This window comes from Gavia stellata, chromosome 2, assembly GCF_030936135.1.
Source record: "Gavia stellata isolate bGavSte3 chromosome 2, bGavSte3.hap2, whole genome shotgun sequence".
NCBI classification, from domain to species: Eukaryota; Metazoa; Chordata; class Aves; order Gaviiformes; family Gaviidae; genus Gavia; species Gavia stellata.
In genome coordinates this window covers 39,717,235-39,742,853 of record NC_082595.1, presented here as the reverse complement: position 1 = coordinate 39,742,853, position 25,619 = coordinate 39,717,235, and the positions used below count along the sequence as shown (strand labels likewise).

Below are 25,619 nucleotides of genomic sequence, written 5' to 3'. Positions count from 1 at the left end.
TTTGTTTGAAGTCCAGAAAAACGTTGGCAAAGGTGGAGACTATTCTCTTCAGCATACAAATGCCAAGAAAACCCTGACAATCCACAAAACAGTAGTTTAGTTTAACTTTGGTATATTCACAGATAGATAGAATCACAGAATAATTTAGTTTGGAAAGGACCTCCTGAGTTCATCTGGTCCAGTCTCCTACTTGAAGCTGTGCCAACTTCAAAGTCAGATGCTCAGTTTGAAAAACTGAAATCTTTTTGCCCTGCATACTTGAAACACAACTCCAGCTGTTGCCCTACTGCCCTTTCTCCAGGAGGGAGAAAGAGCAGGTGTAGAGCTATTCAAAAAAACCAAAAACATCAAGCTGATGTTTCAGTGAGAAGAAAAAAAAACCCAGTCAGACTGCCTTGTATAGTCTGAATGATCCAAAGGAAAAGCGTTTTTAATGGATATAACAACATCACAAGTTTCAAATGGAATTTTGTTAGAGCTTCAGAGAATTCAGTGAATTGCTTGAATGTTTTGGTATACATTCACAGTAAAACTATCCAGATGCAGCAACATAAACATTTCATCAGAAACTGACTGCATGGAACCACACATCCAGCCTTTGAGCTATTTTGATCAAAGAGTAACAGTTGTGAATTCTTCTCACAAAGGCCAGAGAATGGAAGGCACAGAAAGCAAGTTTTATATGCCTCAAATATATGAAAACTTCAGCCATTTGCTTACATAAAAGTCAACTTTTACTGCTGAAAAGAATGGGGGGAAATGAACAAATGCTGACAATCAGCATTACTGGGATCTTCAGATATTTAATGACAGGACAAACAAACAATCTAATTTTCCTCCTTCCTGTGAACTGGGTTTGCAACAGAAAAAAACCAAACTTTAATTAAAGAACATATTCTGCTTGGGAATAAAGAGTCCTAGGCACAATTTGGTCTGTGTGGAAAGCCCAACACTTATTCTACAGGTATCCCCTTTATTCTCAAGAATTTCTAGTGGAAATGGTCTTCCTTTTTAGAATTCTATCAAGAAAGAAACTGAGCTTCAAACTGCAAATGTGTATTTTTAAGGCATGAAGTATCAATAAAGATATTGCATTCATGCTGGCAGACAATCAAAATACATCTTATTTGATATACTGTCCTAGTTTTGCTATAGAGAAATTAAAGCACAGAAAACTAATGAAACTTGTTTAAGATGGAGCAGTAAACAGCAGAGAGCAGTAGAATTCCTTCAACATTTCTGCTTTAGCTTCAAAGCTTATTCTACCTCCTATAAAAGTAAACAAAAAAGCTCAGCTGACTATTAAGTCCAGAGCCCTGTACAATTAGTAGTTTAAAGTTCTGAGGAAACAACATCCTAAAGACAGACAAATCCTGAAAGAGTTCCTTTCACCTTTCTCAAACCTCTTTACAGTTTAAATGCTACCCAGTTCACATCACATTCAACTTCTAGAGGGACATTTAAGCAGAAAAGTGAAAACAACAGACAGCACAGAAGCAGGGCTATTACCTGTGACACTGAATGCTGTCAGGATGTCATGGGGTGAAGTCTACCCAGTTACACCATTCAGGTAAGTTAAACCTTGAGTACATATCAAAATCTTCTAATGAGTTAGAGCTGAGTATATCTGCTGGGAAAACAAAGCACAGCCAATTATGCACAGAACTTCCTAAAGACTATGGACTACGTGTCCTGCTGTAATGGCTTGGGTATGCACAGAAAAGAAAAGTTCATTATGCTTTGCTTAACTACTTGATATCAAACACATTTGGGACAGGAGATCAAATGGTGAAAGCCACCCTGGTAACAACAGCTAAATCCCTTTAAGTATGGAGAAAGTCAAAGATATTGGCCTGCAGTGACAAATGAGGCCACCAGCAACTTACACTGACCATTGCAGTTTGAAATCAATAGCAAGCACAATTGCTCTTTGTGAGGAACACATCCACAAGCATCCAGCACTGTGCAGAAGGGTGAGCATGAGGCAGAATTGCCACACATAAGAGCCAGGCCACCAGCCAAGGCTCAAACACCTCAAACAGCTGGAACAAGCATCGTCTGATCAGCACCACAAACTCAGAGGAACAACTGGATTAGCGTAAGCAGATGAGTGTGGGTGTATGTGAAAAATAAATTTTAGATTTTATGTCACTCAGAGCTGTGCTTCTGCTCTTGTGCCTACTACCTCATCACTCAGTTTCCCCTGCAATACAGAAAACCGAATCAAATAGCTTAACTATTTTCAACAGATCCTAATGTCAGAGAGAAGGTCACATCAGCTGGCTGTTCTACAGTCAAGAGTAATGGGTCCAGCATCTGACCTCTCTCCAAGGTTTGTATTCTACTAAACTATACACTTTGTAACTTTTCCTCATACACAGTAAAGGAAAAAAGTTGCTGTCCATAGCTGAAAACAGAGCCTTTGTTATTAATTGCTCAAAATATTCCCTTCTATGGAAGGCACAAAATACTTCACTTATTAAAGATAATACCTGAGCAACATCAGTCTGCCTCAGAAACACTTGCTTTTAAGTGTCCTAGCTAAATCAGAGTTAGAAATATTTCTTAATAACTCTGGAAATAGAGGTTTTTTTAAAAGGAATACAAGGGATACACCGCTCAAGTTAAGCTGGTGAATAATCTCGAACTGTAACTTTAGGGACTCATAAGGTTTAAGTTTTACACCAAAAGCAGTCCCCTCCTAATATTTTTATGGACTTCTCTCCCTCTTAAAACTGCAAGATCTAAAACCAACTGCTGCTTATGGGCACGGAATAGCAAAGTCCTGCCTCTGGCACACTAAGTCACCAACTCTACAACGCTCTCCTCCGATTTTAACCCTAGGATCAGGTTTAAGCCTAGGATCAGGGACAAAGAATGTTAACACAGTAGTAATTCTACTTCTAATCCAATTAGTGAAACATGCCACCTATAGTTTAGGTATTTCCTTTTTCACAATTACTTTGTGGATTCGGAGAATTCAATACAGTGTTGATGTTATTTTGTCTATATTTATCTCTAATTGATAAATATATTAAGTCAGTGAACTCCCAGTATATTTGTATCCACAGATTTTGGTTCTTCAGAAAAAGCTTTAGTTCTGTTTTCACATGTCACTATACCAATATGAGAGACAACATTTAATATTCGTGTATTAAAATTCTCTGTGTTCCTCCACTAGTGGTTACAGAGTCCTCGTAAGAAATGAGATGGGAGTGTGGTTAAGAAAATTCCTGCTCACATTAATATGTTCTAATCAATACTGGTTTTGAAGTTAAAATACCTGAATTGCAGACTGCTCAAATACAGAGAGCATGTTCTGTAAAGGCATCTGCTGATAAATTGCCCAAAGTCAATCACAACTGTAATATTAATTTCTTAATATAGTAATGAAATCTAAAACAGGTTCGCTCATTCCCTGACTTAAGAATATTTTCTCTTTAATACCTCCTCTAAAAAAAATTTGCTTCACAATTCCTCAGATCACTTACATGCAATAGGAAGGAAGTGAAAGCTTGACAAGATGCACCTATACTTGAAGATGCAAGGAAAACACTAATACCCAGCTCCCATCTGCTGGTAGGCAATGAAAGAAGCATTATCATTCCTTTACTTCTATACTCTCATAACATGAATGCAGAAGAAAATTAGGATTGACTTTCCTCCCACTTTTAAGTTTTACTTCTGAATGAATACCTCTTTACTGACTCTCAACCTTTCTAATCTACACCTCATTTCAATTAAAAACACTTTTGCAGCTCTAAAGAGTAAGTGGCTCCCACTTTAACGAATCCTTGCACATAATTTATTGTTTGTAAAAATCTTACCCGGTAAAACATCCTGTAGGTCAACAAGCACTTTTTGGTTGTGTTTTTGTCTTTGAGCAATAGAATGAAATAAGCACTTCTTGCAAGTTTCACTCCCTCCCAAAGAGTCCTTTTCAAACCTGTTCCACTAGGCAGAAAGCAAGAGGCTGGTTTTACATTGGGAATATGTCCGAGTCTACCCCTTCTGCCTGTGCTCCTCCATCCCAAAGAGCAAGTAATAACAGAAGACACAATTTCTGCAGTGTTGTTGGGTTAACAGGGCTAACCCATCAGCCAAGGTTGAAGGCTTTTAACCAGTTCTTCCAAGAATCAGGATCCGTATCAAGGTATGAGAAGCATATTCATCTTCACCAAGTTAGGGGAGCACGAACATTTCAGCCTCTACATGAAACTTCTTGCCTTCCCTTAGGAAATACATTTTCTGTCAACATTACTGCTTCCTCTCACAGTAACTGTTTCTTCCCTCACAATTTTGCAATACTTCTCTCGATTATTAAGGAGGCAATTCACACTCTGAGAATTCACAGGTGTAGTCATGGATGAGTGCCAGTAAACAGGTTTTAACAAATCATCATTACCCAAACTGCAACATCATGTTGCCCAAAATTACAGGTAAGCAAGCTCTAAACAGGTGCATTTTTATCTCTCCTTTTCCTCCAACCCAAATTCTTACTTTTAGGTCTCTCTGTTTTCTCATCTATTCTACCAATAGGAGTGTAATTAACAGCACCACCCACCCATACTTCATTCTTTATCTAAATCAACTTTATGACTTTTCTAAAACCATAATTTATGGAGTTAAGGGCAGTTTCAAATACAGCATTAAGAGCACCACATGGTCATTACTGTTAGTCATACTTTGAATTAAGAGATCTTGGGAGTTAGTAATAGGTATCATTATAGATACCATACAAGCTACTTCACTTCAGCCTCTTCTTTAAGCCTCGGATTTGATACTGAAGTTCTAATTTTTCAACTTGTAAAAGACAATCCTCTCAAGGCAATTAACCTTACAGAGTACTGATGTTACAAAAGGAAACAAAAAAGGTCTACTTGCAGACTAATACAAGCAGAAAAGGAAAATATGAGATTTACCTACAGTTTAAAGAAGATTAAGTCAATTTTTCTAGCAAGATGGCCTAAGCCTTCCCTAAAAAGGTCACAGTTCTGTCAATTTCAGGACAACAGAGAATTCAATTCATTCTCTTCTGCTGAAAAGTAAGGTTTGGGCAATAGCAGTGTGGATTAAAGAATCTACAGCGCATCTTCTTTTAAAAATAGAAGTTTAAACACATATGTTATAACATGGCTTAGATAGCACCATATGGCTATGGTACCATATGATTATGAACATACGGGCAGTTCACTTTTTAGTGAACAATAAGAAGCAGGGTTACTGGTGCTTTATTCTACAAATTCATTCTGCTCATCTCAGTCACTTGGAAACTATTAGAGAGATATAATTCCTGTACTCTTTAGTGTCCCCACTTGAAACCATCTTTTGGCAACACAGAAGCAGTAGCAGGTGACTACAGTATTACAAAGCTTATCTCAAGGACAAGACAAAAAAAACACCCAAACAAAAACACCACACCAACCAGCATGGAATTTTTCAGTCCCAGAGGATGTAGCAAAACAACAAAACAGAGCTCAGCCCAGGTCTTTCTTTAGATTTGCAGTCAGCTGCTGTAAACTATCAGCACACTCTACAAAATGTATAATATTAACTTGAGATATTGGGGACTGAGCAGCCATACCTCACATGAGCAGCCATACCTCACATCATTAATACAACATGAACTGACACAAAGAACAACCAGAACAGCCAGGCCACCCACCAACAGAAAACAGAGCTTTTCTCCCCTCCTGCATACCTGGTTCCCACCAGACTTCTGAATGGTTCCAGCAGCTGAAACAATCATCACTTGCATGAGCTGCACTAAATCTGCTTCCGAATATAAAAGGATACAGCCTTAGTGCTCCAGTCTGAGTCCCGATGGCCAGTATTTTCTGAACAGGATCAAATGCCAAGGCTGAAGGTTGATAGGGGAAACCATGGCGTACAGTCTAACAAGTCAGAGCATCACAGTAATGATGGGTTGAGCAGCAGACCAAAACCAAGCAGAATCAGTATCGTATGTTAGGGAACAGGATTCAGTGTTAATCACAACTAAGAAAGGAACTACAAAGCATTTTAACAACAGACTGAGAAAATCAGCTGTCTTACATGAACCAATTATAAAAGATTTTTTTAGTCATAATTACTCATTCATCCTTGATCATCAAGTGACAGTCATACTTACTGAAACTTAATTTGAATCTTACATTTCTTCTGTACAAAGACTGTATCAGCTCAGCATTTTATTTCTTCATCTACCTTATTCCAAGTAATCTTATTTTCAGCTCTAACAAAGGCACTAAACTATTAAAATCTGAGACATTCCTAGGAAGTTTGGCAACAAAGCCAGACTTATCATTAAAACTATTACAAATTACTAGACCTGCTTTTCTGAGAATCACTTCAATTTCAATCCAACAGGCCCCACATGACAGTGCAAGCTCTGTCAGCACATTAAGAAAAAAACAACCCAAGCTCCACAGAACCAATCTCTCACCCTCTGCTTCCCTCAAAGAGAAAAAACAGACCACAAAATAGACAAAACCAAAAAACACCCCACCAAATAGAGCAAAAAACCCTCCACCATAGGATTCTTTCTTAACATCAAGCTATTGGCACACTTAGTCTTGGCTAACCAAGAAGCTAATTTGGTAATTGACCAAGCAATAACCCCATTATGCTTCTCAGGCTGCAATGAATCAGAATCAAGAACATAATAGAAGTGTCACCTACTCTTATTTCCGTTATAAACATACACAACATAAGCCACACAAATGCTAGCTTTTCCATTTCAAAACCTTTAGTTAAAAGCAGAGTTATTTTAGGACCTCATAAATGCATAGCAAACTTCTGATATACTCCTTTTACTTCACTGAAGTTGCAGGCTTACCCCGCAACACTCAATGTTTCACAGTGAATAAAATCTAACTGGTAACAGCTCTGCTCTTTCCCATGTCCTTCATGAACAACTTGCAAAAGTGGCAGAAAAGCCTGCAATACTAGGTAAAGCAAGGAGGAGAAGCCACAAACAAGCTCATCCATATCAAGCTAGGCCATGGGTACATTCATTGTAAAGATAAAAATGGGTACTGATATCCAAATCAGTTTTTATTCCTCTTGGTACAGCCAGTGGATTAATTCGCTGCATCATTTTCTGAAGTGTGCAGACAAGAACTGCAGTTATTGTATCACGCACAAGCACATTAAAAAAACAGGAACTTTTCCTCTGTCTCTGAAGCACATTTGCAATAGCAGCATCGGCAACTTGGCAACACACTGCAGTGAAACCACCACAAACGTCTACAGCCTTTTTCAGGTGCAAAGGAACAGGATAAATGCATTTCCAAACAATGCAGAGCGACAGATCCCCTGTCCTTCGGGCCCGTTAGCAGAGGCTTCTACTCAAATGCCGCGATAATCAGATCTGCACTACAGCTAGGTATCACTCCTTCCCCCATCCATCCCACTCTTTCTACGAAGCCTTCATGAACACGGTCAATATTACACGCATGAAAGAGCCTAGAAGACGAGAAACCCCGAAACTCTCCAGGAAAGATGACTACGGAAATCCAACAAGACCTGTACAGCTACACCCACCGTTTCCTTCCCTTCTCTCCCCCTGAATCCACCCCCCCCCCCAATAATAAACCCAAACAAGTAAAGAGGAGCGGCGGGCAGGATCGGCGAGGTCAGTACCGAGCAGCAAAGCCCGCAGAGCCCACCGCGGCGGTGCGCCCCCTTCCCCGGCCGCCAGCCGGCTCGGGGCTGCAGCATTCATTCACCTTGCAAAGCTGGAAGTGCTCGGACTGGAGCGTCTCCTGGATTTCGGTCTCCCGGTTCCCCGCCTGCTGCTGCTGCGTGGCGGACGACGCCGAAGCGGCGGAGGAGACCGCCGTCAGGCCGTCCAGCACTTTCCTGATGTTAAATTTCCTCATGGTCTTCGGCGGCGGCGCTCCCCGCTCCCCGGCCTCGCCGCCGCCGCGCTGTCGCCGCCGCCGCGCCGCCCGCCCCGCAGGCGGCAGACGAGCCCCCGCCGGGGAGGGCGGTGCAGGGGCCGCCCGCGATCGGGGGGGCAGCGCTCCTCTTCGTGCGCGGGGAGGGCAGCGCTCCTCTTCGTGCGCGGGGAGGGCAGCGAGGCGTCAGTCCGGCAGCGCCGGGGCGCTCCTCATCGGCACCCGCGGCCTCGGAGAAGGAGACTGGAGCCAAGCAAACACGAGCCGGTCAGCCCACCAGCGCCGCCGGTCCCAGACGCGCCGCCCGCGGCCGTTCCGCGCCCCGCCTGCCGGGGCGCACGGCTCGCCCCGGGCCCGGCCGGCCCCACCCCGGCCCGGCCGCCCCTCCCGCCGCCGGGGGTGTGCGGGCTGCCTCTCCTCTCCGCAGAGCCTCCGCGTCCCCCCGCGCAGCCCGCCTCACATCGCGGCAGCCGCGGCCGCCGCTGTCATCCGTCTGTGCCTGCGTGTGTCTGCGTGCGTGTGCGGCTCCCCTCCCGCCGCCGCAGTCTCTCCCCCCTTCGCAGGCGCCCGCCCCGCGGCTCGGCTCAGCTCGGCTCGGCTCAGGCACCCTTCGCTTCCTCAGAGCTGCGTGTGCCGCCAGCCAGTCGCCAGCGGGGCTTCTCCCTGCTGCTGCCAGCGGCTGCTGCTGCTGCCGCCGCCCGCCCCCACAACCATCCTCCTCCTGCCGCCGCGGAGGGCGCCTCCCCCGCCTCACGGTCGCTCCCCCTTGCCTGACAACGCGGAAGCGCAGCGCCCCAGGGAGGAGCGGTAGTGCCGGCGCCGACTACCGCGGCGCCCTGCCTCGTAGCGGCGGGGCGCCCGCGCATGCGCGCTAAGAGCGCCGGCACCCGGATGTGGCGGTGCTCGCTCCCCCCAGCCGCGCCGCGCGGGGGCCGGGGCGGCGTGCGGGGTGCGGGTGGGGCGCGGCGCGGCGCGGCGCGGCGGCGGGCGAGCACGGTGTGGCGACGAGTGCACCGCGCCGGCCGTGAACTGGGTGTTGGCCTCCGGCCAGGTGGAGGCGGGAGCAGGTAACAGGTGGTGGCGGCGGCCGGAGGCTGCCCTGGGCAGCGCTGTCCCTGCCGCTGGCACGGCACTGGCGGCGCAAGGCGGCTCCCGGGGAGCCGGGCTGCCGTGGAGGGAGCCGCGCTTCGCGCGTGGTTGCAGGCGGAAAATCCCCCAGCGGCTGCGGGGCGGCGGGACTGCGCCTTATCCCGCGCCGGCGGCGGCCCGGACGTCGTGGCGGGTGTCGGGCAGGGCCGGGGCAGCGCCGGCCGTTTCCCTGTGGCGCTGCCTCACGGTGCGGCGGTGGGGCTGGCGGCACCCGCCGGGGCCGGGGGAGCGGGGAGCGGCGGCGGGCCTGGGGGCGAGGAAGAGGAGCGTTTCCAACGGCAGTAACGATTAGCGGAGGGGTGTGATCCTCCCGTACCCCTCACCCTAACCACCGTGCTGGTGAGAGCTGCGCAGGTGGTGCGGCCCCGGCCTGGGAGCCTCAGCTGTTCGTAGCCAAAACCGGCTGGACCGAGGGCTACTGCGGAGCTAGCCAGCCCCATCCGAAGAAGTCACCGCCTGCCCTGGCGTTGCAAGGCGAGCCGTTGGGGTTAGGAAGGTGCTTCCATTTATTCTTACGGCAGCAAAACTAACCTAAGCAGGTGGCGCAGAGTTAAATGTTTCTGTCCGATAACTGCTGTCATATGGTGTTCCGTATTGTGCTTTTATTTTTCTTCTAGTACTAAATCGCATTTTTGGATTATCTAGTCAGTGGTCAGGTAATAGATATTACTCTTGTCTCAGTCGTTGTTACATTGCTGAAGGTAATTATTATTTGTGATTCTTCCCTGAACTTCCCTTTCAAGTAAAATGAACTGGAAGATCAATCATCACTTTTGGAGGGAAAACTTGTAGAGATGTGATTCAAGACATTGGGTCGCTTCTCCTAGCTACAGCCTGAATGCCTTAGCAGTAAAAGGCTCTGCACACAGTAAAATGGTCCTTTTAAGTGGTGTTTTCAGCCTGATAGCCAGGCATGCTTTGTTAGCATAGTCAATGTAATAGTGCACAGAGGGATAAGCATAATCAGAATGCAGCAAAGTAGTTGTGATGCAGCTATTGCCATAACCTCAAAAGTAAAAATGCCACAAACTTTTCTTAGACCTGTAACCCCATGTCAATTTACAGCCATATTGCCAGTAGGTATATGATGTATAAGTATTTGAAAGAAACCAAGACAGTTTTCATATTCTTACAAAGTGGCTGAGCCATGAACTTATACAGCTGTTCCCCTGGGTTACCCTCAAATCATCTTGGTAACATGTGAAAGAATGCTTCCGAAGATGGCAAAAGTCCTAGAAATAAAAGAAGTAGACTTAAATAAGGATCAGTAAATATCTGATATAAAAATTAACTTAATTTTAAGAGAGAAATGTGTGCATTTTCAGTATGTCTTTAATTATCTATTACATATTTTAGCTAACAGTTTATAAGTTACAGAAATAACGTCTACTTTTTCCATCTATTCACACAAGCTTATTGTAACACACTGAACTGGGAAGAAAACTTACAGAACTTGGCCATGTTTGACTATATGGTAAGCATGGACTGTTACAGGTAAAGGCATGTGTACAGGTATAACTTTTAAGAATGTAAGTTGTAGTCCATTTGAGTTCTGTTGTCAGTATATGTTAGGCCAGGCCATGCAAACACTCCTAGTTATAACTTTCATAGCACAACTAGCCTCATTATTTGTAGTAATATTAATGACAGCACACACACACCCCCCCACACCCCCCCCCCCCCAAACTGGATGAAGAATTAAAGGACTTCAAAAGCACTCTTTTTCCATACTACACTCACTTTCATTTTCTTACCTTCTGTGTGCTTGACCCTTGAATCCATTCTTTAACTGGACTATGCATTTTTAGAGGGGAGATTGGATTTCATTTTCTGTTTACATTAGCACCTAACACAAGGAGAGCCTCATTCGTTATTGCAACATTTTACCAATACTTGCAAACATTTAAGCAAATGATATAATATACACAAGGTTGAGACAGCAGCAGTTCTCTTCCCTCACACTTTCTAGTTCAACAAATCAATGCTTTCTGGGACTTCAACTCTTCCTGTAAAAAAATTAGTGGCAACCTTCCCTCTCGCTGGGGCATCAGTGGGAACAGTAGTAGGCCTTTTAATTTTATAGTTCAGTGAACATCCCCATTATCTCTCAGCATTTAGCTGCTGTATTTCAGAGCTTCTTTGAGGCCTCCAGTTCTTACCCAATAACCACATCCTGTTTACAAACGAGACCAATTCTGCTTAACCTCCTTACTTCGTATTGCCTACTCAGAACTTCCGGCCTCTGATGTCTGAAATCTCTTGCCAGTGTTTTATACCCCAGTCCAAAGCCCACGTGTCTTGCACATCTGGGGAAGAACCAATCGGACCCGACTAGTTTGCAACATCTTTGTACTCAACTATGACAGACTCCAGCTTTGACAGAGCCGCTGTTAAATCTTCAAGAGTCACTTAGCCCCCAGCAGTGCATCTTCATTGGCCACACAAATCCCTGCCACTTGGCTTTGGTCATCTTTGCCCATTTCTTACTGATCCTGTTATTTACTGCTCCTGTAAAAGGAGAGAGAAGATCACCTGCTCATTTCTTGATCAGTATTCTACAGATATCACAAAAGCAACCACTATTCCTAATAGGTATTTGAGGCAATGGGGCATGTAGTGTTGGCCTACATACCAGTGTGATCCCACAGACCATTAATTGGTGCAGGTCAGACTTATTGGGTCTTTTGCCTCAAGATAATCACAATAATTTCACGCATAACAGCAGAGTGCAGCCATCACTCTGCTTACGGTCTTTTTAAATTCTTCTTCCCTTTTTATGGGGTAGTATAACCACCAGTGTTAGCATGAAGAAGAAAGAGAATGATGGTAGACCCCCACGAGCCAGAATGAGTAAAAGCCCACCCAGTTATAATGCATGCTAAGATTTGGTGGAATAATCCCAGAGCAGTGGGTGTGTAGGGAAGTGACAGGTCGACTTGTGGTGTTTGTCATTAGTTCGTACGTAAGCCCCAAAGTGTTACCGATTGTATCCAGAGAAGGCAGTGTACTCCAGGTGATTTGCACACCATAATAATTATTGCACTACTCAGCATGGACAAGAAAAGGACCATCAAAAGTGACCTCAAGATCTCTGCTTGGCCTCTCACTGCCCTAAAGCTTTTGACAGTCAAGTCAATCCAGGCTTTGAAGACTAACTAAGATGCTTAGCTCTCCTGAGAACTTCTTCATGGTGCTTAGTAACTTACACTGCAGAGTCAGGATTGACTGAGCCCTAGTCAAACATTTCCTTGCCATAAATAGAAGGAAGCTGGGAAACATTTCTGAACTAATCCTGTTCAGGTTGTTCTACTCCAACGTAGTGGGCAGGGTCGTGTAACCACAGCTCCAAGTGAGTTTTGGAAGCTTTCCTGGCTGCTGGGAAACTGCTCAAGCTCTCTAGACTGAGAGCTGTTGCCAGACAAAGTTTTTTTTTATCCCAATAGTCTGCATTGGTGACAAATCCTAAGGAGGACTTCCAGCCACAGGTGAACTTTTTGATATTTCTGCAGCTTAATTTGAATAAGCCGTAAACAAGAAGGAAGTGAAGAGCATGTGTCAATTAGCTGGTCAGCTCCTGGAAAAAAGCTATGCTAGTACTTGCCATAACCTCAATTGGAGATGAACTGCCTAGTGTTTGTAAATTCACCCATTTCAGAAACATCCTGATTGACCATGCCTGTACTGATATGATGAGTTCCTGCATCTGGAAGCCTGTGTGGTCTTTGGCAGGCTCACAGATCATGGGCATCTTTTAATTAAGACCTATGGAACAGCGTGACTAGCACCCTATGTATGGATGCCATTAGGCTATATGGATGTGCATGGCAGAGAGGTGGCACATCCTACTGCTGCAGAGACTGCGCCAAGATTTCTGTGCGTTCAGCTCAAGTCAGCAACATAATGACCCCCACTGTGAGTCTTTGACTGCTGGCCACTACCAGTGGTATGTGACAGGAGGTGAATAGCTACAATGCACTAGCAAGGGGGAGTACGTAAAGCAAAAGGAACGAATGACAGCAGCACTATGCGATGGAAACGTGAGGCTTGTCAAAGAGGTTGTGCACCGTCCTCCTTAGTAATTCACATGCCTATTTACACTTTTGTCCCACCACTGTCATCTTGGACCAGACAAAGGTAGTGCCAGCTATTAAACTATACACAAAAATTTACTGTATCTATTAAAAATACGTTTATTGCTTGTTATCTATTGACCTATTCACATATTTTTCTCTTTTTCACTGATGATACACAGTGCCTTCAAAAAATGTTGTACTTAAGTACTTAAGTATCCCTCTGTCTTTTTCATGACATAGAGGCTCTTTAAATAAAAAATAAATAACATCAAAGAATTATTTAAGGAGGATGTTAACACCACATTTTTTGTTTTCAAATTTACTTTCATTATTTTCGGCCATGTCTTCAGCACCTAAGGTTAGGTCATCCTAGCAGCATAGTCTGACTGATTTGGCTCCAGCAAATCCTTTCCTTTTATCACTGTCTGAACGAGTGAAGGAATAATTTATTTTTCTGCTTATCCAAATCTTTGGACAGTGCAGGCATTTAATTAATTTTGTTCTTATGTTGCACTAAAAATGCACAGTTCTCTTTTGTTCATGCAGTCTGTTGATTTCTTCTGCTTTCTGTATCACATTTTACTTGGGCCTGGGACAGCTCTGTGTTAAGAATAGAGGGATTTCAACCCTAGTAGCTACTCTACACTCCTGCTTCACGCTTTTAGTTACAATAGCTTCCTCAGTTGTCCTGTACCTTTTAAATTAATGTCTTGTGCAATCAGAACAGGCAGTTTTGGCAGCAGAGTATTTCTTCTTTTTTGTTCATGATTTTCTAGGGTATAGTGCATAAACAGTCCTAGCAGCAGGGTTCACAATTAAGGATGCCTCCCTTCCAAGTGGATACTCCGCAATCTGCAGAGATTGGCTCCTTCTGTCACCTACTTTCCTTTTGGAAAAAAAGCAGTAAGTAAAGTTGAGGATAGATTCTCTTTCCATGACATTTTCATCTGGATTGTGTCTACTAATAGAGTGGGAAGTGGGGTGTCTGAATTAAAATTCTCATTTTCTTGTCATGAATAAGCACCATCAGGGCTAGGCAGCCACAGAATGAGCAGTTTTGAAGTGCAGTGTTGTGCTTAGGCTCCTAAAATCCATGTCTGTTATGCTTTGGATCTGATCCTTTGTCAATTTCTTCCCTTCCTAACTAAATATATTTTTATAAATATACTTTCTTGTGTATGAATTCATCTCATAATGTTTATCTCTCACTTGAACTGAAATGTTTTGGGGTTTTCAGTCTCCGTATGTTTATAAGAAAATCATTACTCAGATACTGCTAGTACTCAGATACTTGTAATGATTTACAGGAGGAGCATGTAATATGTACATTCAACATTTAAGTTTGCTTAATATGTTGTAGTTGTTCTTTAGATGCCAAAGCAAAATTACAAATAATGATACTAAGGAAGTTCTAATTTTAACCTGATCTATGCCATCACTTCAACATGTAATTAACCTTATGTTCCCTTCAATGCAATCCGTGCACCTTCTTAATAGTATGTATAAGCTTAAGTTACATTGGCAGAAGACATGATTTACTCAACTGATAGTGTGACATACTTTTCATCAGTACAAAACTTGCATCATTACGTGCCATATGTAGATAGATTTCTTCTATTGCTTCTGCAATTTGATTTATTCTGATGGATACTTGAAACATACTAATGCAGAATCATATAAACACAGAATAACTGAGGTGTGAAGGGATCTCTGGTGGTCATCTGGTCCAGCAGTCCACTCAGTCATAAATTGGATCCAACTTCAAAGTCAGATCATGTTGCTCAGGGTCATGTATAATTTTTGCATACCTCCAAAGATGGAGATTCTGTAACCTCTGCTTTTTGCATTATTACAAAATAAAATTACAATTTCACATCCCATCTGCTGCATTTCTGTTTTCTCAGTTTTACATTAGTAGTAGGCTTAAACCAGGATTAAAACCTCAGACAAACAATGCTAGTACAGTCAGAACAGGTTTTAAATAAGGTAAGACTTTTATCCATCTAGATAAATACGGGCTGATACTTTATTAAATAATGAATATTGTTTCATATGTATTTATCATACACATGTTATGGTATTCGGTCAAGTATAATACAAGTGCTTCTTATTACAGTGCCACTTTAAGACCTGTGTAACAGAGTGAAGTAAATATGAAATACAATCTGTCTCCATTAAAAGGCAGCAAAATATTACAAGTGAAATCAACACAAGCTTTATAAAAGAGCCAAATTAAGATGAAGTATGAATGTCTGCCAAGTGAAGAAGGATTTTCTTGGACTAAATGAATTAAAGCTAAAATATGATGGACAAAACTAATTTATCCATTCTTAAAACAGATTTATAGTGCTGCAATTTAAAAAATGTCTTTCAAATATAGTGATCTGTTTATATACAGTATTTTGTACAAAGTGTAGCCTTTCAGACAGGTTCTTTCATCAATGAGTCATTTTAAGTGACTGCCCACTACAAGAAAAGAAAAGCTCACATATTTTATTACTGTCATTGTAATTACAATGCATTAGTTGGAAGGGGATTCCTGTTGTACAGTATTTTAACAATCTAGACAAGTACTCATTTAGACTACAGAATTACTAGGCCTTTGTTAAAAATGGCTACTATTTCACTGGTATTTTTTCTTCTTACTTGAAATTAAAGGCAGTGAATTACATAAACTGCAAGCCTAAGCAAGCAAGCGGACAATCCTTTTAATGATGTTGAAGCCAGAAGATCCAAAATGCATCTATGCTTCATTTAATCTTAGGCTTTTGTTTTTTTAGTACATTTATTGTCATTCATGTTACCATTTTTCTGTGAATGTAAACCCTTCTTGTAACACCAGTTCAGAAATAATACCAGATACATATTTAAATTTTTTCATTAGCTCAGTTGTGTGAGAAAATTTCGGATTTCAAGACAATTAAAAGATTTCCCATAAAAGCAAGAGTATTCTATATGGTTTTAACTTCATTCCAAGCATGAAAAACAGTACCTCTTTCCTCGTCTTCCTCCCTCCTTCCCAACGAGTGAAACAGGAGGTAAAATACAAGGAGAGCTGAGACTTTCCAAAGAAAATGCTAGTGCCCTCAAATTTAAGAAGAACATAATCTGAAATTAACAAGGGCAAATAATTGTTTCAGAGAAAATAAATGGGTAATAAGGCAAATGGGTAGGAGAAGCCTAGAGTATGCAGGACAGATTCCAATTTATTAAAGTCAATAAGCCTGACAATTCTCATTTCTCCCATTCTTTAAATTTTTTTAGATTCTGTCCCAAGACACTGGTCAGTGAGCTTCTTGAGTAGGCTTTAGGTCCAATTGGTGACTTAATCTAAGACTTTTTGAAACCCTAATTAAAGCAATTGAACTTTGGCATGTAGTAACTGATTGAATTAAAACCTAGAGAAAATTGTAAGCTTTAATTATATCAGCTCAGCAAGCACTATAGTGCATGGCATTGTCCTGATGAGAATTTTGACCTACTGCTTGATGTATTATCACAGTTTTGGGCTTTACTTCAGGCAAAATGTGTAAGGAGTAATTAATACCCGCTCCTTCAAATCTCCCTGTGAGTCACCATCCCTTCTGCTCTAGCACCCCAGTTAGGGCTGGTTACAGCACCAGTTAGGAATAGCCAATATTTATTAATTATACCTGTATTTTATAGTACATTACCATGTAGATGCTCAGGCCAGAAAGACAGTTTCTGAAAAATGGTGGGAGAAAGACCATTGGCGCAGAGGCCCTCCTCTTAGGGCCAGACAGACTGATTAATGGGAAAAAAGAGATTATCTTCATCTTAGCAACTGGAAATTGAGACACACACACAAGTAAAGCTGTGCTGGTTTCACAAGTATCTGGTACGATTTGTACTGCTTCATACAGCTACGCCTAAATTATGATCTGCAGTGGAAGCTGTTCAATTTGCATTAGATTTGCATTTTCCACTTACCCACAAAGCAAACAGCTTTCCTGTAACAATGTTGAGGCATGTTGGAGGTACCGCGGAGGCTGTAGGCACAGCCTGAGGGTACCCACAGCTCTGCCTCCTTGCCAGGTTGAGGAGATGTGTTTTCTTCCCTTTCCAGGGCCAGCCCCGCTCCCCCTGTCCTTCTCCTCAGTGTGCTGCGCCTCATGGAGCCCGAGTGGCCCTCAGTTCCACTGTGAAGTTTTTAAGGCAAAAATGGCAGCTAAGCTATTGAAAACACTCCAGCCTAATTAATGTATACTAAACCGCACTGACTCTGGGCCGTGAAGGCTTCATTGTAAAGACAGTTTCACACACATTCTGTCAGGGCGCTGTGGGGGCCGGTGGCTCCCTGGGTCGTCAGGGGCTGCCCATGGGGGTCCACCGGGACAGGGCCTGGCGGACAGGGCCCGACCCATCCCCATCCAGGAGCAGGCAGCCAGCAGGTCCCAGGGCAGCCCCAGCCCCGGGCACCAGGAAGCTCCCTGGGGACTGGCCAAGGCTGGGCTGGGGCGTGGGCCTGCGGCAAAGCAGGGCTGTGGGGAGCTGGAGAGCGGCCCTGCTGCAGCATCGCTGGGGCAGGGGCTGGTGGCCCCAGGGGCTGACATGGGGTCCTGGGCTGTGGGGGAGCCCCGGCGGGCCAGGGAGGGACAGTCAGGGCTGGTGGTGCCCTCAGGGCCCTGACATTTTCATTGCTGACATCTGAAGTAGCAATTCGTATCTGAAGGGCAGTCTTAATTTATGTCCCATGGAAATTTTCTCTATGTCAAGACTATTTTTGTCTACAAGTTCAGCAAAAGCAAAAATTTTTAAAGAGAAAAATGTATCTCATAAGTAATCCTTATATCAAACATGAGTTATTCCCTTGCTGTATATTTAGTGTGGACGTGCATTCATATTCCTAGAATGATTTTTTGGGAAAAATTGTATAAAGTTGCTCCATTTTAAAATTTAAAATTGGAAAATCTGGTAATAGTTACGTAATATGAGTGATATTATTAAAGCTGTTTATTTTGTTTCACTTAATGTGAAAATGAGTTTAAGATTTATATCGTGCAATGTCACTTACTTCCTGTTACAGAAGTAAGTGGAAAGATCTCACTTTCAGTCTTCTAACTCCCAAGCAAGAGAGTTCATAATTTTTGTGAGAGCTGATTTAAGAATAAATAAAACCTGGGCTTCTCCGATCTGTGTCACTCACTCTGTCTGTCTCACTTGTCGCATAGTTTAATTTGACTGCATAGTTTTAACCACTAAAATAGAGTTCTCCTGTTTATTTCCAACACTATGTAGTGACTTCACAAGTGGCAATGAAAAGAAACAGGACTTGTAGTGAGTCATCACAAATAAGTGCAAACAAGCAATTTTCTTTTATTTTCTATTCATTATGCACTGTAAGCCTAACATGGATTTGGACAACTATCTGTGTGTATCTCAAAATTAAAGAAATGGTACATCTAGGCAGTGATTGTGAAAGATTTCCAAGATCCATTTTGCTATTCTTGTTCTGTTGTCCCTAGTCTTATCAGAAATAGTGTGTAGTCCCCAGCACTAGCTTTTAATATAGTTCGTTCCCTTGAACTTGAGCAAATCCATCAGGGATTACCAATGGCTAGGCTAGGCTAGACATTGGGTTACTTACATTTCCACCACTTACATGTTCATCAATTCCTAACCAGGTATTTAGGAGTTCTCCATACATTAGATGCTATATCCATGTCTACAGACTTCCTCCTGGCTACTCCATTTAGGTTTGGAGGCACTCATAGACACACTGTGTTTCAGGAGTCCCTTAGAGCCAGCACATACCAGAAGACACCACATACTTAGAAGAGTCATGAGGCTGCTCTATCTTTCATTAGGTGCTTTGACATACCTTTGTCTACCTCACTGATCCTGCACTAAACACAGATTTAGAACCAAGAATTTAGGCCATTGAATAGTATTTTCAAGGAATTATTCTCATTTAAGCATAAATTTGGTAAAGTATAACAGTTGGATTCATAATGCCTGTGACTTTGGATCTTTCAGGTGAGGACAGATGTATTGAAAAGTTGTCTTCCCAGAAAAAAAGCATATTAGGGTTATACTATGATAAAACTTCAGCTCTTCTGAAATGCAACATATAAGCATTAACAAACATGGCCCCAAAAAACCCTGTACACAAAAGTGTTCACGTAACACTGAAGAATGATGCTTTCTTCCTCACATGTTTTGAAAGCATGGTATCTTTAAGCTAAGTAAACAGTTAAGTGAAACAAGTTTGTCTTGTCTTCCTATTCTATTCTGCATAGGTTCTTATTACCACTACCACCACTGTAGCTGTTGAGCGAATACCAGTTCTGCACTCACCATGATAACTCTCATCTGTCATATGCAGCTTGTTTTCTCTCAGTCTCTAAGGAGAATTATGTGAGCAGTATAATGTTTCCCTTTGGTAGTTTTCTTTGAGGTGGAGAGTTGGTTGCACATACATGCTGCTGTATTTTTATGTGAGAGAAACTATGATCAAAGAAATGTACCTTAGACTTCAAGCAGAAAATGATAATGTTTGTGACAATCCATATTTCATCAAAACTGTAAATTAAATTTAGTGAAAAAATAGAACTTTGTTTAAACACTAAAGAAAAAGCTTTCATAAAGGTGAAAGCAGAGAGAAATAGAATAAGTAAATACTTAAAAATGGGAACGTTTTTAAACAAACTTTCCCCACAGAGCTCTACCCAAAAACTGTAGGATAATTCAACCAGTGAAACTCATGCCCAGTAGAAGTAAAACATTCTAAAATTCGATAGCAGCAAAATGTGCTCATGTATTTTCATGCTGGAAAATACCAAAATTAAACAAATTAAAGGAAGAGCATAAGTAGGGTAAAGTAAGATTCTGCTTTGCTTTTCATAAATTTTGAAAAAGGTCATAATCTACAACTGTCTAGTATTTAATTTCTGAAGTAATTATGTGCATTGTGTAGTGTTTGTGAAACAAACATACAACTTGAAACAGTGTTAAGATAGTCAGAACAAGCTGGACATCTCCTTTGTATAATACAAAGTATGCAAGTGGGTAAAAAATAGTGTGACCTGGAGGTCAGTGACTTCCAGTTTCAGTGGATTAACAGGGAAACACATCACAAAATTGAAAATCCTTTGGTGGAGGTCTCTTCCTTCAGCTCCTGCCTGGTTGAATGTGGAATTGTGAGTATGAGAGCTTCAGCTGACCTCAACTGCCACAGTATTACAGGAGTGAGAACTATGCAAAGGACACTATAACCACCCCTGCCCCCATATTTTTATGCATTTTTCTCTTAGACTTGTTTTACTCAACACTCATGCCCCTCAACTGTTCCTTTTATTGCGCTAATGTTAAGGTATATGTGATACTTGGAAATCCAAGGGAAAAGTATTTAAAAATTACTTTCAGTTTTATGAAAATGTTTGAATGAGAAAAGATTTACTGAGATAATTTTTGTTTAGATTTGCATAAAATTTGAGAACTTTCCAGTAAGGGGGTAACAAAAGATACAAAAATATTTGCTTGCTATACCACCAGATGTCAGATAATCATCAGGAGCAGTATCAGATGTTATGTACTCTTGGCTTTTCTCCATTCTGGCTACCTCCCCACGTGGTTCATTGTCCTTCATACTTTATTCTTTCTGGCTGGTTCCTGAAGGAACTTTGAACTTAATGTTTCCTGTGAGCTATCTCATCACAGTTATAGCTGCTGTCTATTGATGCTGATCTGTAAGCCTGACACCCTTCACCAAAGCCTAGAACCATCTCTTAACTATGTCTTGGGTATCCCCTTGTTTGCTTTCACTTAACACACAGAGAATCAGACGCCTTGGTCTTCCTCCCAGAACATTATGTTATTCATACATCGGACACAGCTCACAGTGTGAGCTCACACTACCACCACTAAAAGTAGTGTATTTGAATTCTCCCCCTGCTCCCTTTCCACAGCAGTAAGAGCTCCAATTTTACTTCATCTTCTTTCTCAGTGTCACAAAGATTTCTCTCCTCAAGGGTATGTTCCTTTGTCGGGTCCTCATCCCATAACAACTCATGCAAAATCTCTCTGGCTTCTTTAAAAACATCTTTTGACACATTTTTTTCCCATGAAACACAGCAACACAAGTTATCATCCTTGCCCATCATTTACCATTATATCATGCTTTCTTTTTACCCCTACTTAATCTTCGTCTGATATTATCTCAATGTCAAGCATTTTGACAGCATTTTCAAGTTCTGTAAGACCCTCTTCCTCCTTACATACCTAAATTAATTTCTGATACTCATATTCCTAACTTTTATTATTTGCTTGGGAGGGTCTCCTCTTTTCTTCCATGCTGCCCTACATGCATATACATAAAGTTTCTGAAATCAATTTACAAGGCTGAGTAAGCCTCTCAGAAAGTCCTCTTCCTTTCATGAAACCTAAGTCAGGCTTAAAAAAGAGGAAAAATGTTTTAATATCTCTTATCATATATAATTTACCACTTTTTTCATAGGGTATGAACTCCTTTTCCTTCCCACCACATAGCAATACACAATGTAGCAAAAAAAAAATCATAAATCATAACAGAAATTAAAATAATGGATCTGAATTGATATACCTTATACACAGAAGTCTTAAACATCAGAGGAGATTGTTTTGAAAGAGACGAGGAGCACACTTTCTTTTCTGAAGTATATTTGTACACATAAGAATTATTTTAAGTGTCTGAGGTTGCTCTAAGACTTTTTTGCTTTGTTGACATTATCAGGGATGCTGAGAAGAGCCTTAACGTGGAGATGCATTTACTTTACCTTTAACAGAGAAAAAAACCCAAATAAAGCAAATAAAAGCACAATAAACCCCCCAGCTTTACTATTTTGAATATTTTAGTGAAATGCAGATTGTCAAAGGAACTATAGATAAAGGAAGACATCTGAATAGCTATTATGTAAAAAAAAAAGTCATTCACTAGACTTGCATAAAAGTCAAAAAATGAAAGTAAAAAGAAACAGAAATAAGTAGTAAGTTAAAAACAATAATAATGCTAACAGAATATTCCAAGATATGTTCCATATATGTATTGATGTATTATATCTTTATTAATTATCTGGAAAAGACAGTTAATGACATCTAGGTGAAAGAACTAGTCAGAAGGCTTCACAAGGCTAAGAAGAGCCATATGACCAGCAAAATAAAATGCTGGTGAATTAATATATAGAGTGGGAAAATTTTAAATATAAATATGAATGTTTATTTTCACTCTTAAATTGCCAGCATCATGCCTGTAGAAAGCTCAGGGAGAACCTGTGCTTGGTAATAGCAAACAAATAAATAGTTACTGTGCATAATCAATGGAATATATTTCTAAAAAGATATTAATGGCATACTGAATTGAGACTGAATTTTGTCATTCTAAACATTATTGTAAAATGAAAATAGGTAAGAAGAGTCTAACCTGTTTAGGAAAACTCTAAGAAGAAATTAGAGAGTAGGTCTACATCATTCAGGAAAGATGAATTAAAGAGGCATCAGTTATATACAAGTAATAGTGAAAAAGAGAAGGTTATGAGAGGTTATGAGACGGGGATGAGTCTACTTTACACTTAGTCATCCAAGAAAAAAATGACAAATATTTAACTAAGAGTTAACAAATTAAAAATTGACAACAAGGAATATCTCTTACACTACACAAAATGAAGTGTTGGAATTTAATGCAAAAAATTAGTCAGCTAAGAGCTTTGAGAGATTTTAAAACACGATATTTGGATGATTAATAAGAACATCCACTGATAATTAGCTGACAAGTTTGAAAAATATTGCATATAGACATTCATGACTAAATTAATCAGAATTTAGCTGGAGTAAGGAAGGAATTTCCTCTACAGAGACATCAGTTGTATTTCTTCATTTTGGAGTTTTTTCTAACTTCCTGTAACTATCAAGTATTGTCCACTGTCAGAAACAGGATTATATGGACAACTGATTTAATTCCATGGGTAAACTGCTGTTCTTCTCCCAACTAAGGCAGCATTTATTTCTTTTGTGATAGCTTTTTACCTATGACTGAGTTTCTTTCTACTTAGAATATTTATAAGTATCTCACTTTCTTTGCTGTTAGCAGAGACTGAACCTCTGTGCAGTAGCCTTTCTGTTCCTGAAATTATTCTCTGAATTCTGAAATTTCCCTTTATATCTTGGAACAAGCATTTCTCACCCTCTAAACAGTGTTAATGGGAAGATTCATCACTTTGTAAGTAATATAAATAAGAAAAATTCCCTGTATTGTTTGTATGTGTTCGAGAAACCATGTTAAACTTTATATATAATTTGGCAAACACAGTATCTGACATTTAAAAACTTATTAATATTTGGACAAGAATCCTGGAAGACACTTGAAATTCAAGCAGCAAATATGCCTGGATATCTGTAGGAAATTTTCACTCTGTACAAAGAAACTGCTTCTTCTGTGAAATGTTTGCAGTGTTTCAGGATTGAAGGGAGTTACAGAGGATGTGCATTTCTAACTTGAAGAGCCTTTTAAAAGAACACTGCATGTATGTGTAGTTCTTTAAAGATTCTTTACTGTATTATAGACCTAACATGACCATTTATATGCATAATTTGAATACTGTGTGTCTGTTTTTCAGCTGTGTTGAGCTTTGAGAGTGAACACTGGACTGGTTATTTAACTTACAAGTTTTCGTATTATCACAATGCTTTTTTACCCCAAAACATTGCAATGAAATTCACCCTTGAATTATTTGTCTCAAAGTATGCAAATACTATCATATTTTTATATATATATATATGTTTGTTTTTAAAAAGTAATTTATGAGAATTGGATTTGGTAAATGTTTTTATTGTGGAGATTAAAAATAAAAACAAGAAGGAAAAGAGTGAATCAAATGCCAATATGAAAAATCAGGGCATCATGCCCTGGAAAGTATGAGATTCAGGCCTTCAAGGACAGCACATCCCAATGGTAGGATCACTCAAGTGAGAAATTCCTGCCACTGGATATGACTGAATTCAACACTGATATGAAGCAGGAGTAACTCCCTAATTGCTCAGATACTAGAGTGGCAGATACTCTATAAAATCCCTAATTAGAAAGCTTGGTGTTTGATACACATGTTGACTTAAGTCTGCAGCTGGCTCTGAACAATTCACTGGGAGTTGTGCTGGGGAGCCCTCTGGCTGCTCTGCAGTTGTTCCAGGCTGCCCAGGGCTTCAGCCATACTCAATATCAACATCTTAAAAGCAATTCCTCTCTTACCCTGCAAGTAAAACTCAGTGCAGAGTTAAAACCTAACAGGGCAGAAAAAACTTCTATCTGCTCCCCAAAATGTCTTTCTACCACCAAACTAACTTCTATCTGCTCCCCAAAATGTCTTTCTACCACCAAACTTCACTCTCCTGGACTGAGCTGTCCTTTGCTGACAGATCTGGCAAAGGAATGAGGAATTCGGAATTTCTGTTTAATGAAAAAGCACTGGAGATGTTAAACTCACTATGAAAGTAGGAATCCCCTTGAGTTTTTTGTATAACTCACCAAACAAGAGAAGGTCAAAAGAGAGTACAGTCTATTCTTCTGGAAAGGGTTCAAGGAACAAATGAATTCTATAGCAGTCTGGAATTCCCTATCAAAGTGAAATCCCTGAAATACATCTGTATAGGCCAGAAATACATTATGGTCAATGGTGAGAAGACCTAAAAAATTAGGACAATTACTTCTGATTCTTGCTGTGAGGAGGCCTTCCATCAAGCTTAATATTCTGTTAGTCTGTATTGTCTGACTAAGATATAATAAAATGAAGTCTCTATATATGTCTATACTTAGCCACCTAACACCATTTGAGATAGCCCTCTAAAGGGAATAGGTGCCAGGCAGGACAATAATTTGTGAATCCAAAGATAGCTGGAAAGAAGATATAACCATTGTACACTTGAGCTTGGTCAGCAGCTTGTCCTTATGAAAGGACGCATTAACAATTCTCGGCAGTAATATCTCTCTGATTATTAGTGTGTCTCTGGTAACTTTAGTCAGCCATGAAGAACATACTTAATGATGGTGAGATGGTGCATAATGATGTAGGTCTGAAATTTTTAATAGAAATTCTCTGTGTTACAAATGATGTATTAACTTTAAGTTGGGCTGGGTCTTTAATATCCTGTCCAGTGAAAGAATCTCAGGAGTCTTAAGAGTAGGACCAATTTTACAGCCAACTTTCTCATATTATGAAAAGATGACTTAGTCTTTAGAGTTTCCTTAGCTTGGTCTTGCATCTGGTAAGGAAATCAGTTAATTTTGAGGGGTGAACAGCCTCCCAAATTTGTGTGTGTATGTTTTACTTTCCTAAATGTACCAAGAGACCAGTGTAGTAGTTGTTGCAGTCTCTGCACTGTAAACTGTACTTCACAGTATGTGCAGTTGAGAATAATATCAGAAAGAAACTTCTTTGAGTAAGGAAACTTCCTTTCCTTACACAAAATATTAAGAGGATGCACTTCTTAAACAGACAGCATGAACTTCATA

The 25,619-nt window shown here is 41.0% G+C and overlaps 1 protein-coding gene across 3 annotated transcripts in view; it reads right to left on the bottom strand.

Annotated features, from left to right (window-relative positions):
* STXBP5 (syntaxin binding protein 5) overlaps positions 1 to 7,880 on the bottom strand; it is a 109,400-nt gene extending 101,520 nt beyond the window's left edge. For all 3 annotated transcript variants that reach the window (XM_059830195.1, XM_059830203.1, XM_059830206.1), the window contains exons 1-2: positions 7,728 to 7,880; positions 5,797 to 5,894 (exon numbers count right to left, since the gene is read on the bottom strand). In XM_059830195.1, the coding sequence (XP_059686178.1) occupies positions 5,797 to 5,894; positions 7,728 to 7,880 (251 nt within the window). The remainder of the gene's footprint in view (positions 1 to 5,796; positions 5,895 to 7,727) is intronic.
* Between the last annotated feature and the right edge of the window lie 17,739 nt (positions 7,881 to 25,619).